Source organism: Triticum aestivum, chromosome 7B (assembly GCF_018294505.1).
Source record: "Triticum aestivum cultivar Chinese Spring chromosome 7B, IWGSC CS RefSeq v2.1, whole genome shotgun sequence".
NCBI classification, from domain to species: domain Eukaryota; kingdom Viridiplantae; phylum Streptophyta; class Magnoliopsida; order Poales; family Poaceae; genus Triticum; species Triticum aestivum.
This window is the reverse complement of record NC_057813.1, coordinates 700956204-700971164: the sequence shown is the minus strand read 5'-3', so window position 1 is coordinate 700971164 and position 14961 is coordinate 700956204. Positions and strand designations below refer to the sequence as shown.

The 14961-nt window shown below is 44.4% G+C and overlaps 1 protein-coding gene across 1 annotated transcript; it reads right to left on the bottom strand.

The window, feature by feature from the left end:
* Positions 1-1235: 1235 nt before the first annotated feature.
* Positions 1236-12082, bottom strand: LOC123158515 (putative disease resistance protein At1g50180). Its single transcript, XM_044576469.1, has 3 exons — positions 10519-12082; positions 1368-2392; positions 1236-1271 (listed from the first exon to the last, which is right to left on the bottom strand). The coding sequence occupies exons 1-3, from the start codon at positions 12080-12082 to the stop codon at positions 1236-1238; spliced, it is 2625 nt and encodes an 874-aa protein (XP_044432404.1).
* Positions 12083-14961: the final 2879 nt, after the last annotated feature.

Below are 14961 nucleotides of genomic sequence, written 5' to 3'. Positions count from 1 at the left end.
GGGGCGAGTCGGGCAGCCCCATCCGAGGGAACGCGGACGAGCCGGTGATGGCCATGGCGGCCACGGCGGCGTTGACGAGGCTGTGCTGGCTAGGGTTTAACCCTAGCATATAGAGCACCTCCCTCGTTGCGCCGCAACGCGGGCGTTGATGACCTCCTGCTCCGCGGCGGCGGCGACGGCGGCAGCCGCGATGGCTTCACCCCTCGCGTCCGCGGCGTGCCTCCGGCTCTTCCTCTTGGCTGACTCCACCGCCCGCTGTTCGGGTCAGCGCCTTCTTTCGCTTGGTCACGGCGGCGGTCTTGTGCGGGGCACGAGGCTTGCCTTTGCCGGAGTGGGCGGTCTTCATGCCGGACAAGGCGATGGAGGCGAGGCTAGCGGCTGCGTCGAGGTCAAGGTCGTCGTCCATTGCGGGTGTGGGGCGGGAGCACGCGTGGGCGGGATGGTTTTGGGGGAAATGGGGGGAAATGATGCTTGCTGCCACCAACCGGCGGGCCCGGGGGGAGTTTTAGGCGCGCGCGCGTCCGTCTCGTGTCCGCGCGACGCAAATCCGACTCAAAAATGGACCAGAAATGTGTCGCCTGTGGACGAAAAGCAGACGCGCGTCCGTTTGGGTCGGCGCGTTGGGCCGTCTTTTGTGTCCGCACCGACACAAACGGACGGAGGTGGATGAAATTGGTCGCCCCGTTGGAGTTGCTCTTTCACCGTAAAGGCAAGCCGTTGGAGTTGGGCGCGACTCGAAAATGGATCAGAAATGGGTCACTCCGCACAACGAAAAGAGTTAATGATAGTCAGTGTTGGTCGATCTCGATCCTGCGGAGCAGCAATATTCTGACTAGCCACAGTGGGAGTAACTTCGGTAGTAATATCGAGTCCAACTCAACAAATTTGCTTATGTGGCAATGAGTTAATGAGGAGAGATGTAGTACTAGTAACTTAGCTAGTTACTGTAACATCACATGTCCTAATGAAATATGAGTCTGTAACCTAATAAATGAAGCTTTGCATGTTACCACACTTATGTTATTACCCACTATTGAGGTAGTAATGTAATCTAGGAATATGTGTATGTTACTAGCGTACGTTACTCTTCATTGTGGCTAGTCTAAACGATCTTGTTGTTGCATGTCGCCCGAGCATAGATAGCTAGAAGGAATGAATGCATCGGGAATGAGGTCAATATCCATATACCCGTATAAGAAAAAGATAAATATACATATGCCCGTCCTCCTCCTAGATTAAATATCTCTTGGAGTACATTGGTAACGTTTCACCTGCACAGGAAGCACAAACACGTAAGAGGCCAGCCGCAAGTTGATACTGACGGGTCCAATAATACTTGATTAAGGATAAACTAGCTAGGTACATACCTCGCACCCTCTCCACATCAGCTTCATTCGTGTGATATCATCTTCCGAGATCAGGGGCACACTATTCAGTTCTAGGTACTTGAGGGACGATGGAAGGTTCTCGGGGAGCTTGCCTATCTTCTGGAACCAAAAAAGCTCTAGGCGTGAAAGCTTTGCCATTGTTCCATCCTCCATCATCCACTCCTCAGTAGAAAATCTAGAAAGTTTTAACTCTTGCAATCGAGGAAACCCTTGGGCAGAGCAGGACATGGTCCGGCCCTCGTATCCAGACAAGTCCAATACCACAAGACAGGGAAGCTTCTCCAGCACTGGCATTGGATCTTGTTCAATGACATAAGCTTGTAGAACAAGACTCCGCAGGGTTCGTGGGAACTCACTAGGCAACCTATCGAGTAAACGAAATTTTGCGAGAAAAAGATCAACCAGGTGAGGCATGTTTGCAAATATCTTAACCATCTCCAACGGTATAGACCCAATTCTCACAGAGAGGGTTCTCAGTTGATTCAGCTGTCCCAAGAAAATGACCATGTCATCATAGCAGTATTTAGTGCCACTGCCAACGGATGAAAGATTCAACTCAAAGGTCTGGAGCTCTTTATGCTGCACTCGCACGCTTCTTCTGGGTGGTGGTGGAGAAAACCAATTACTAAGGAAAAGATGCCTTAGTGTAGGGATATCCCAAAAGGAGTTTGGTACTCGTGAGAGCAAATATGTTCCCCTGAGATCAATAGTCTGCAAGTAAAGGAGTTGTCCAATTGAAGAAGGGAGTGCCATGTCTTTGCAACTTCGCAACCTGAGGCGTCTTAGGTGAATGCACCAATTAATTACCCTGCAGAACTTCTCCAAGCTTGAGTCTTCGATATGAACAACTCTTAGGAACCTCAAGTTAGGGAGGGACACAGATGAGAGTCCAAAGCCAAGCAGAGTTCTGATATTAAGTGTCTCTGGTAAAATCTTGCCACTCAAAGTTTGAAAAGAAGAACGATAATATATCATTTTCTGAGATGATGACACACCAGTTTGGCCTGCAATTTTTTACGAGAATCCACACATCAGTCAGAAGCCAATAAGATACTATATTGAAGCAAAAGTTTTAACCATATATACATGGGTATTAAGGGTTAATTATCCTTTTGCCCTCAGTGGTGTCCATGTGCTCAGTTTGCCCTCAGATGCAAATTGTCCTCAGTTTTGCCCCTAGTCCGAGCACAGCAACTACGACGAGGCCAAACGGTCATATTTGAGTCCATTCCGTCCGCCGGCGTTAGTAGTTGTGGGTCCGGAGCTTACACATGGGACTGCGTGGACGTGGGTCCGGAGCTGACATGTAGGCCCCTGCAACTAAATCCCCAAATCATACTAGCTCACACCCATCCGCCCGGCCGGCTGTCCTGCGCCCCCGCCGCCGCCACCTGCGCTGCGGCCAGCACCTGCCCCGCCACCAGTTGCACGGCCTGCTCCGCCGCTACCTCCCTGTGCCTACGCTCCACGGCTCATTGTGACGCCCACCACCTTCCTGCGACGCCACGGGTGGGGCGCCCGCCACCTGCTCGATTCGCGGCGCGGCCTCCTTCCGTGCGCCCGGCCGGAGCGCTCAAAGGTGGGGGGCTGCTGGAGCTATTTGAACTAGGAGGAAGAACCCTAGGGCGAAATGGTGAGCAGCGGCGACCCCGGAGTATTTGGCGAGGCAGGCATCGGGCCGGAGATCCGCCGCGTCCACGACTGGGTTCCCGAGGGGTAAGTCTCGCCTCTTGTTTAGATTGAGCTTAGTTGTGCATTTGAACACTCGATTCGAGTAGGTTTGCCCAATTAGTGTGCTGATTGCGTCTCTGTTTTTCGCCGGTTAGGATGGAGTTGCGGTTTGCTTTCATGGTGCACATTAGAAGGGACCGGTACATGTTCGATGCAAAGGATAAGAAGGAATACCAAGGAGGTTTTGATTATCGGTTGCCAATGGCTAGTAATTGGAGTTTCAGACAATTTGGGGAGGTAATTTGTAGCCAATATCCTTGGGGTTTGCTTGATGAAGTGGTATACAAATACTATGATGGGGAAAAGAATTGGGTGACAGTTAGTAATGATGAAGAGCTAGCTACCATGTTTGTTAGGCATAAAGAGAAAGATAATTTTCATGTGAGGCTGCAAGTTGATGTGCTTGAGCAGGCATTTGGACCTAGGATGGCGGGTGCAACATCTCGGGGAGAATCAAGTCGTCGTAATGGCATCTCTAGCCAGAACAGTTCAGTTGGTGCACGGCGACGTGGTGGCTCGACAAGTGTGGGCAACAGCAGTAGGGTCCCCCTTGAAGTGGAGCCTGATGGCTACAATTCTGGGGTTGATGAAGAGAAGTTATATTCTGATGTTATTCAGAATTTACGACGGGCACCTCGGGCTGAAAACCAAGATGAGGCTCACAATGCAGTCCGTGTGGATGATGACGCGATGGGTGAGGACGAAGACCTTGCAGCTGTTGAATGGGACCCTTTGAACCCTCAAATGGAAGAAGGTACAGTTTTTGCATCCATGAATGAGTGTAGAAATGCACTTGTGACATACTGCATCAAGGTAGAACGTACTTTCAAAGTTGACAAGAGCGATCAAGTACGTTACAGAGTGCACTGTCCGACTGAGGGTTGTCCATGGAGGCTGCTTGCAGCTAAAATGCGGAATAGCACTAATGTTCAGGTCAAAGTGAATCCTTTTAAGCACACATGCCAGGAATCAACCCTTAGGAAGGATACAATCAGTAGAGCCAAGTCAAGATGGGTGGCAGAAGAAGTAAAAAAGTGGGTGAAAGAAAACCAGCAAGTGGGTCCAAAGGAATTGCAGAAGAACATCAAAGATAAGTTCAAGATAGATTTACCATACATGAGGTTGTTCAATGGTAAACAACATGCTATGGATTCTATTTATGGTAACTGGCAGGAAAGTTTTCAATTGTTGTATTCATTCAAAGGTGAAGTGGAGAGGACAAGCCCAGGTAGTATTGTAGATATTGATCACCACACCGTGGAGTACACATTCAGGGGAGTGACAAAGACCAAGGAATGCTTTAGAAGGGTTTTTGTCTGCTTTGAGGCTTGTCGCCGGGGTTTTTTGGCAGGCTGCAGGCCTTATTTGGCTATTGATGCCACTTTTCTCACAGGAAGGTTTAAAGGACAGTTAGTAGCAGCTTGTGCAGTTGATGCACATAGTTTTGTATTTCCAGTTGCCTATGGTGTGCTGGAGACAGAGTCTGAGGAGAGCTGGACTTGGTTTTTGCATAATCTCCGCCGGGCTATTGCACATCCCAATGGGTTGGTCATTCATACAGATGCCTGCAAAGGTTTAGAAGTGGCCGTGGACAATGTGTTCCCTGGAGTAGAGCATAGGGAATGCATGCGTCACCTTGCTGCAAATTTCATGAAGAAATTCAAAGGAAAGGTGTATACCGACAATTTATGGCCAGCATCTTTGACATGCAGTGTGAAGAAGCACAACTACCACTTGAGGCAGTTATACATGAATCCCAAAGTGAAAGAATACTTGGAAACACACCACTCCAAGTTATGGGCCAGAAGCCAATTCAGTGAAGTGAGCAAAGTTGACTATGTGCACAATAATCTAGCAGAGTCTTTCAACTCAACGATCCGGAAACTAAAGGGTCATTATGTGGTGGATTTGCTTGACAGGATAAGGATAGAATACATGCAGAAATTTCATTATCGTGCAGGAATAGCCGAGGCAAAATTCATGGGCCACATTATCATCCCTGCCGTGATGAATGAACTGAAGCAGAAGACAATAGGCTTGGAAATGAACATGACGCTTTGCTCGGGTACCACAGCAGAGATATCATATTTGGATAAAGAGAAGAGGGAATGGAGATATCCAGTGGATTTAGAAGCTAGAACTTGCAGTTGTAGGCAATGGCAGATAACTGGGTTGCCATGCATTCATGCCTTGTTTTTCATCACTTCTCTCCCAGGTCCAGCAGGGAACATACAGCAGTATGTGCATGATTACTACTCTGTTGCAAGGTTCAAAGCCACATATGCTTATGCCTTGCCTGCTATGGAGGGAAAACAACAATGGGACATGGTGGACCCTGGATTCAAGCTTTGCGCTCCAGTTCTGAAGAGAGCAGCAGGTAGACCAAGGAAGAGTCGAATAAGACCTCGCAGCGAAGGAGCTGGACTTGGAGCGAGGAAGCGTAAGTGCACAAGATGTGGTGGGTCTGGTCATTTCGGTAAGTATTGTGATAACACAGTAGATCCAGCGTTCGGAGAGAGTTTCGATGAAGGCTTCGATGAAAATGTTGGTCAGCAGCCGGTTGCCTCAACAGATGATGAAAATGTTGGTCAACAGCCGGTTGCCTCAACAGATGATGAAAATGATGGTCAACAGCCGGTTGCATCAGATGAGGATTTTGACGAGGTTCCAAATGATGATGGTCAACAGCCGCATGATTTTGACGATGATCCAAAATATCCTCCAAATAATGATTCAAGTGAGGCTCCAAATGGTGATCCAAGTGAGGCTCTAAATGGTGATCATGGTGATCCAAGTGAGGCTCCAAATGATGATCCAAGTGAGGCTCCAAATGGTGATCCAAGTGAGGCTCTAAATGGTGATCATGGTGATCCAAGTGAGGCTCCAAATGGTGACCAACCTTCTGTTGTTGTGAGTTCTGCTAGGTATGTAAATCTTGCAAGGGTCAAATACTACTGTACATCTATCACTTGACACGATCTCATTACCGTTTATGTTTGGACCCTTTATGTTTTGCACAGCTCTATGGTAGGTTTGAAGAAGACGCGCAAGGTACCGACAACCAAGAGAAGAAGAGAAGAAACAATGAGCACAAGGTGCACGAGGAGCAAAGTGATGGCAAGAAGCTCAAGGAACAGACAGAAGCCCCAACGCTATCTATGAACAATTATGAAACATTATGAATAAGGAATGATGTTGTATTATGAAACATTTATCACTTGACATGTTGTATTTCTGTTGGATGATGTTGGACCTATGTTAGAAGTATGTTTGACATGATGTTTAAATATCTGTTGGATGATGTTTGAATGAGCACATGGTTTTTCCTTTTTTTGATTTTTTTGAATTTTGTTTTGCTCATTTAAATTCTGGTCAAACCTAACTTTGACCAAGATTTAAGCAAGTCTAAAACATCAAAATGAAAAACTAAGCCTGGATACTTCTTAGTCAATCCAAAATGAAGTTGTGGTGAGGTTTTTGAAATTTTCATGAAAAATGTGCTAAAAAGAGGGGTCCAAAGGTAGGGTAAACGGCCTCATTTCTAAGCAAGGTTTTTTTCGACCTTATCTAAATCAGCCAAATAACTTTCCTACACATATATTCTATATGTACAGACTATGTGCGCTGGTTTTTCCATTTTTTGATTTTTTTTAAATTTGTTTTGCTCATTTGAATTCTGGTCAAACTTAACTTTGACCAAGATTTAAACAAGTGTAAAACATCAAAATGAAAAACTAAGCCTGGATCCTTCTTAGTCACTCCAAAATGAAGCTGTGGTGAGTTTTTTGAAATTTTCATGTTCATTTCCCCAAAACACTTCTCTTCACTTCATACCAGAGAGTTTGAGATACTCGAGATATCATACAATACACATGAACTTATCATTTAAATGTATGTAAAGCTTGTTTATCAACTTAAATCGTTAGTATATGACATAAGAAGACTATGTGCGCGGGTTTTTCATTTTTCTGATTTTTATTTAATTTATTATGCTCATTTGAAATCTGGTCAAACATAGCTTTGACTGCTCCAAACCCCTCCCAAACCCCGCTAACCCTAGCGCTGAATAAGGACCGTTCATCTAACCCTAGCGGTGATCAAGGGCCGTCGATCTAACCCTTCTAGAAGAAATCTGCGGGGAGGAGGGGGGCGATCCGCCAGATGCAATCTGATTGGCTGGGAGATTGTTTTTTTAACAAATATCGGACGCGCTGGATGGACCGTTGGGCCGTCTCGTTGTCTGGGCCTGAGATCGCAGTAAATAGCCCGTCTCAGCCTTTCCAGGCCTTGCATGCATGGAGGCGGCTACGTGGGTTTGCGCATGCGCGGGAGGCGACGACGTGCATGCATGCGAGTGAGGTGAGCGAGGCGCGCTAGGCGAGCTAGGCTAGCGAGGCGAGCTAGGTGGTTCAGGGCAGTGGTTCAGGGCAGCGGTTCACATGCACTGCCCGGTCAAAGATGCATCGTTTTCGTGCAAAAATTTAAGTGTGCAAAACGTAACGGATACACACACGCGTCCGGATTCACGCACGCACCGTTCTCATCCTTTCTCTCTTCCTCTCCCACCCACAGGCCTATAAATGGGGTGCCTCTCTTCCTCTCCCACCCACAAGCCAGATCCGATCCTCTCCAACTTCAAACACCCAAGCGACCAAGCCCTCCCCAAGCGAGACCAAGTGAAGAAGATGCAGTTCAATGGGCCGACCTTCCGCCGTACGCCTGTGGTGCCGGAGCTGCGCTACCCACCGGGCGTGCTCGTGGAGAGGGAGCTCCGTGTGTGGGCTATTTCAAGGTGGAGGGGTTCCGTCGAACTCACCCGCGCCTTCCTCAGAGCCGGCTATGCCCACCTCCCACGGGGCTCGCCGAGGATGTTCACCCTCAACGAGGTTCGTGACCGCGGCGGCATCCTCCTACTGCTCACGGTCACCTTCACCAACCCATTTGACACGCGCGAGCTCCTCGGCCAAGTCTTTTGGTGCGGCTGCGAGGCCATCTTCTTCACCATCTACAACATCTACACCAACTACGAGCGCATCTTCCCCGCTCCAGGCCAGATGCACTCCCTTCCCTACGACGACGAGGAGGAGGTGTGAAGATGAAGATGGTGTTGAAGGGGCGCGCGCGGCCAAGGTGGAAGAAGGAGGTCAAGATGAAGATGTTCAAGCCCGGAGTCAAGCTCGTCATGTTTGGTTTTTTATTTTGTTGCTTTTCTATGTCATGTCGTGTCGTGTCATGTTTCGTCATGTGTCCATGAACTGTCCGTGAACTTATCTAAGTTATTGTAATGGTACGGTGTGTTCTATCTCATTATGTGTGTTAAAAAATGTCCGTGCCCAAACTTATCATTTCTTCCCTAAACAAGTCATGAAGTTCAAGAACTTGTGGTTTTCATCAATGAAAATCGTAGGGGGTGAGAAGCCCTCTGTTTCATTCAAACAAAAAGTCATGAACTAACATGTAAATTTATTCCCTTTAAATCCTAAACCAAGTGCCACTCTAACCCTAAACCAAGTGCCACTCTGACCAAAATCATGTGGTAGTGCAACATACATTTTCAACCTTCCAACCCTCCAAAATTTAAGTGCAAAACAAAGGAAAACCACTCTCACGCGTGTGCAAACATTCACGGTCTCACTATTTTTTTTAAAAAAATTCACAGTCTCACTATGTATACCTTCCTTCCCTACCCATGTCAAAGTCTTGCCATCTGTCCTAGCGGTTACCAGCGCAGCCCTAAACACCACAAACCCACGCGGTCCTGGGTTCGAGTCCCCAGCCGCACCAATTTTTTGTGCATTTTCCACCCTTCATTTTTTATACATATTATGTTTTCCTCAATGTAATGCCCTTAAAAAATGTTCATTTATTTTGGCACCTGGCGTAAACCTCTACCAGAGCTGAGGCACATTTTCCATGACATTTTGGTCTTTGATTTAAATCACGGTGTATTTGAATTGGATTAATTAACAGCTCCAAAAAATTTCTAACCTTAATTGTTTGGCTCCGGAATAATTCAATTAGCTTCCACAAAAAGTTTCAGCATTATGATTTACTGCCTAAATTAAATCAGAATAGAAAACAAAAAAATACGCAAGAAAACCCCTGAATGGGCCTAATTGGATGCAGTTGGCCCATTAGTCTAGCCTGCACTTGGCTCTACGCTCTGAATTTGGCCCAAGAGCAACCTTTTTTTCGGACAGAAAGGCAGAGCAGAGAGCTGCATTTCATTGATCAAAAGTTTCTGAATTCCTAATTTCTTCTCTTTTTTTCCAACATATTTAAATGTTGGTCACTTCTTCTCTTTTTGTTTCAACATTTAAACAACTTTAACCAACATTTAAACTAGGTGAATTTCTCAAACAATTTCAAGATTACAAATTCCTTCATAATTCATGCCTTTCCATACATTTTCAACATTACAACCAGTGCGATTACCATACCTACAAATGCCCAAAAGTATTTGCAAATGGGTATTGGTAGTGCTTGATCTTCAAGCTTCCTAACCTTCTTCTTCAACATCCTAAGCTCAATAGCTAGCTCTCTGTCAGTGCGTGCTTCGCCATCCATCTCTTCTTCCGGAGCTCGTGGTGTGGCCACTGCCGTTCGTGGCAGCATGCGCAACCATTCTTCATGCTCTTCTTGCAGTTCATTCATCAGAGTCTTGGCCAGAGCATCGACCCAAAGAAAGAAGCATGTCACCTGCATGAACACTAAACAGATCAACCCATTGCTCAAACATCCCGACGACGAAAATGGTGCAATTGCCCCGATTCTTACCCCATTCTCGCTGCACACGTAGAACGGACGATTCTGGTTCCTCGGTGTCTGAGAAACCCTTCGATCAACGCCCGCCCGGCACCGCGGACAGACGAAGACAGGCATGTCCACACGCGCCCGGCTCTGCATCCGCGAGGTGGCGCGGGAGCTTGAGGAAGACATGGAGCTCGGAGCCGAAGGGGATCTCAACGCCGCCGCGCCCTCCACTGCTAGCTTCCCACCGCCGCGCCCTCCACAGCTAGCTTCCCGCCGCCGTGCTCTCTCTCTCGCCGTGGTCACCGCCGTGCTCTCTGTCGCCGTGGTCACCGCCGCTGTCGCCCGCTTATATAGCACACCCGCCAACGGCTCTCTGCTCAACGGCTCTTTGCTGGGTCCCACAAGCCACGCGTGCAACGGTCTGAATAAAATTGGTCGTTTCTGCCGCCTGGTCCCACCTGTAAGGGCCGAGTCAAAAGGTTGACCTGACGGAGACGGCAGAGTTCACGGAACGAGTCGGTGCGCACGGACTAGGGGCAAAACTGAGCACAATTCGCATCTGAGGGCAAAACTGAGCACATGGACACCACTGAGGGCAAAAGGATAATTAACCCTATATACATACATACAACGAAAGGAGCATGACCTGTAGTTTTGTCAATGACATCAAGAAAACCATCTTGTCTTGCTTCTTCTATGCACCAATCGCGTAAGATATCATGAATCCTTATTGTCTCAATCCATCCATGTGCTTTGCTTCTATCAACAGCTTGGACCAAGCACCTTTGAGCCAACTCGGTTACGTACTTGCGTGCTGTTTCTTCTAGTTTATGTCTTGGTGCATATGGAATGAAGCTTTCTGCTATCCATAATTCAATAAGGTCCGACACATATATTATATAATCCTCGGGAAAAGCAGCAAGATAGAGAAAACAAGATCTTAAATAACGATTTGGTAAGTCCTTGTAACTGCGAGCTAATATGTTGCGCATCATCTCTGTCTTTCTAGTTGATGGCCAACCCAGTAGTACGTCCGACCATGCTTGTAAAGATAGATTCTTTGATAGATAACCCCCCAAAACTGCAAGTGCAAGTGGCAATCCATTACATTTCTTTGCTAGCTTCCTTCCTAGCTCTTCAAATTCATCCACATCACGCAAGACAGCTCTTCTGTACGATGGCAAAGCTTTGCTACTGAAGAGTTCCCAACTTTTCTCTTCGTCCAGTTTCTTCAAGGCATGCACATGAGTCGGCATTTCAACATGGTTTGCAACATCAAACTTTCTTGTGGTTAGCAGTACTCTACTCCCATTGGTTGCATCTGGAAAGGCTGTAACAGTTTGATTTATCTGCTCCCATGTGTCTGCCTCCCACACATCATCGAAAACTACCAAGTATCTCTTTTTTAACAGAAAGTCACTAATCTTCTTTCCCACATCAAACTCCTGCATTTGATCAATTTCTCTAGACTCCTTTTTGTCTCCCACAATTTGCTTCATAATATCCTTCAATAAATCAATGCCCTTGAATGTTTGAGAAACAGTCACCCAAGCAAGAGTCTCAAAGTGTTGTTTGACTCTAGACGAAGTATATATTTTTCTAGCAAGTGTTGTTTTTCCCGCCCCACCCATGCCAACAATGGAGATGGCACTAAGCATGTTTTCTTTGTCAACTAGTATATCCACTATTTCTTTGTACTCATCATGAAAACCAACCATCACCGCGTCATATTCAAAGTTTTGATGCCTAAGACCATGATCTTGCAGGAACTGATCCTCTACTAGTGCAGTAGTATCCAAATCAATTTTCAGACGTTCTGCACTCTGAAATATCTCAGTGAGCTTCCGTCTTACATGCTCAACTTCGAAGCCAACATTACGAAGGGTGACCAAGTAAGTTGGTAAGCAGGCGTACCTTGAAATGGCGCCCATGAATCCCCTCTTGGGCCTGTTTCTCATCTGAATGTAATTGGCAGCCTCGATAATATTCTCAGCCTCATAAGATGCAGTCCTAATCTGGCTCACCAAGATAGCAACTCGTGCGTTACCTTGCCTTTGTTCGCTGTCAGCATCTCTAAGGTAGCCATGCAGACGCATCAGCTCATCTTTCAAGAACTCCACTTCAACGGTGACTCCACATAAGAACTTGGTCTGCTGAGAAACAAGATTGCCAACGTTCCAAAGCACGGTGCTAACTGCGGACTCGGCCATTGGTTCGGCCTGATAATATATGATTGATCAGATGTATACGTACATGAGTATACGGCATGGGTTATTAATGTCCTGTAAAAACTCTCTTCAGCTCCATAGTGGGGGGCCTGACTGGAGCTGAAACAGGAATGAGTTGTTGAAGAGGACAAGAGAAAAGGTAGAAGGAAAATAAGGGAAGATGGGAGAGACTCACCAATGAGATCGTCGATGCTGGTTGCAAAGATGGATGCTGATTAAGCGTGGGGTGAAGGGGATAATATATTGTGTCTTCGGGCGGATGCATGGAGCTTTCCGCTACTGTTTTGTTTACAAAAATGGATTTTGACTCGGCCCAACATGTCCAAACTGCCGTCCATTCACCTTGTCAGCTTCAGCGATTATTTCAATGCTGGCCACAGATAACAATGATACGTTCAGCTGCTTCCAACGCCCATGCTTCATTCTCTCCGTCACTAAACCCTTGAATAGCTTGAATTTACTTTAGCAACTACTCCCTCCGTTCCAAAATAGATGACCCAACTTTAGTACAAAGTTGGGTTATCTATTTTGGAACGGAGGGAGTACTGGACAATATATTTACGAAAAGTTGCCAAATAGAGTTACAAGAGAATTTACTTTAGCAACTAAAGTTTTTTTTACCTCCGTTCCTAAATATAAGTCTCTTTACAGATTTTAATATGAATTACATACGGATGTATATAGACATATTTTATAATGTACATTCACTAATTTTGCTCCGTATGTTGTCTATATTAAAATATATAAAAAGTCTTATATTTCGAAACGGATGGAGTATCAAGTTTTAGAAACAAGCAAAATATTATTCCGATGTATTGTTAATTCTGGAAGTAATCGAATAAGAAATATTTTTTTGTAAATCTGTTCACCAATAAATAAGTCATTATTGCATAACAAAAGCTTTAAATAATATTTTGCGCAAAAAATGTAACAACCCACCAGGTGACACCTTTATCACCCTTTTTCTCCTGAGAATCTTGAACTAAAGGTTGAAATTTCGAAAAGTTAAAAAATAACAAATTTTTTAATTCTTTTGAAGTTTATTCCAAAGTTTGATTTTTTTAAGAGTTAAAATTCCTAAATGTTGATGCTCTTTGGAAGCTACCGAGTAAGAATTTTTTTTATGAGATGTTTTTTAGAAAGAGGAATTTTTACTTGATCGAAAAATGATTATCGGGTTTTTACCTACACTACGACAAAAGGGACTTTTCCCATAGCTAACAACCGACAAGAAAATGCCCAACCCCATAGGCTAAACAGCCCCTTACAGTTACTTGACAGTGGATACTGGTTCTATCAAAAAGGGAACATTTTCACATAATTTTGAGTCTTAGAACACTGAACACTTCTCCAAAACAAATTGAACATATCTTTTTAAAACACAATCAACTTGAAATTTTGTGAACATGTTTTGGAAACGGGGCATTATCTCAAATTTCCTATCATATTTAAAAAATGATTTTTTTGAACTTATGAAAAAATAGGATCATTTTTTGAAATAATGATATTTTTTAAGACACGGATATTTCTCAAATTTCCAAACATTTTCGAATTTGTGAATAAATTTAAGAAACATAAACATTTATTGAAGAGAATCTTGTCCAACATCGTCTGAGATGGTTTGGAAATAATTAGCGCGGGCCTCTAGAAGCTCCAGTGCATAGCGGACGGGGAAATATCATACGGAAACCAACATTCAGTGGAAACCGGTGAAAACCACGAGAAAACGATGTTTTGAAATTTTGAAAAAATCTCAAAAAAATATGGGAGGCTAAGAAGGTGATGTTTTATTGCTATGAAAAAATTCAAGCTTAAACATGTTATGATATGTGAGCTATGAAAAAGACAAAATCAGCATTGAATAGTGCTGAACAGTAATGTCACTATTCATTGCTGAAATTGTCTTCTTTATAGCTCGCATCCTGCGATGTGTTTTTACTTGAAATTGCACGTGATCATCCTCTTAACATCCCACATTTTTTTCAGATTTTTTTGAAACTTTCAAATATGGTTTTCATGAAGTTTCTTTGAATGTTGGTTTCTGTATGATATTCTCCCGGAGCGGACAGCTAAAGCGTGCAGATATCAAGAGAGGTCGGGGTATACCAAATTTGAGATGAGAGAAGTCCGTAAAGAGAGATCTGAAGAATTGAAGTATCACCAAAGAACTAGCCGTGGACAGGGGTGCGTGGAAGCTTGCTATCCACGTGCCAGAATCATGAGTTGGTCGCGAGATCTTTTGGGTTCACCTCTAGCCTACCCCAACTTGTTTGAGGACGAAAGACTTTGTTGTTGTTGTAAACAGGACATTATTGAAGTTTTTAAAATTTATTGAAAACACAAATAATTTTTGAAAATCCTGAACACATTTTGATTGCGCAAACATTTTTTTTTGCATAAATTGCAAAGAGTTCAGCTTCTATTCAGAAAGGTTCAACATAAAAAAATTATAACAAGTATTCAAAAGGTATTTAGTGTATATTAAAAAAATCATCATGTATTCAATGTCTGTTCAATCGATATTTCAAAATTTTGTGTTTTATAAATAAAGAATACAAGAAATAGTATAACTAATAACTAGAAGAGAACACCACTTACCAAACCAAAGAGAACAAGGAAAACACATAAAATACAACTAAAAATATAAGAAATAAATAACATATAAAATCAGAAAACAAATAAAATAGAGAACATAAATTGAAGGGAACAAACTACTGAAAACGGGACAAAACATAAAAAAAGGAAACAAATCGGAAAAACACTAGAAGAAACAATTCTTTAAGAAAACAAGGCCATATTGGGCCAGCACATACCTGGGTAGCTGTAACCATTTCGGTTTCACTCTAATCGGTGTGAAATAG

Coding starts and splice junctions, on each gene's coding strand:
- LOC123158515 (XM_044576469.1), bottom strand. CDS start 12,082: ATGGCCGAGTCCGCAGTTAGCACCGTGCTTTGGAACGTTGGCAATCTT. Junction 2,393..10,518: donor TGTCATTGACAAAACTACAG/GTCATGCTCCTT, acceptor AAAAAATTGCAG/GCCAAACTGGTGTGTCATCA. Junction 1,272..1,367: donor TGATGTGGAGAGGGTGCGAG/GTATGTACCTAG, acceptor CTTCCTGTGCAG/GTGAAACGTTACCAATGTAC.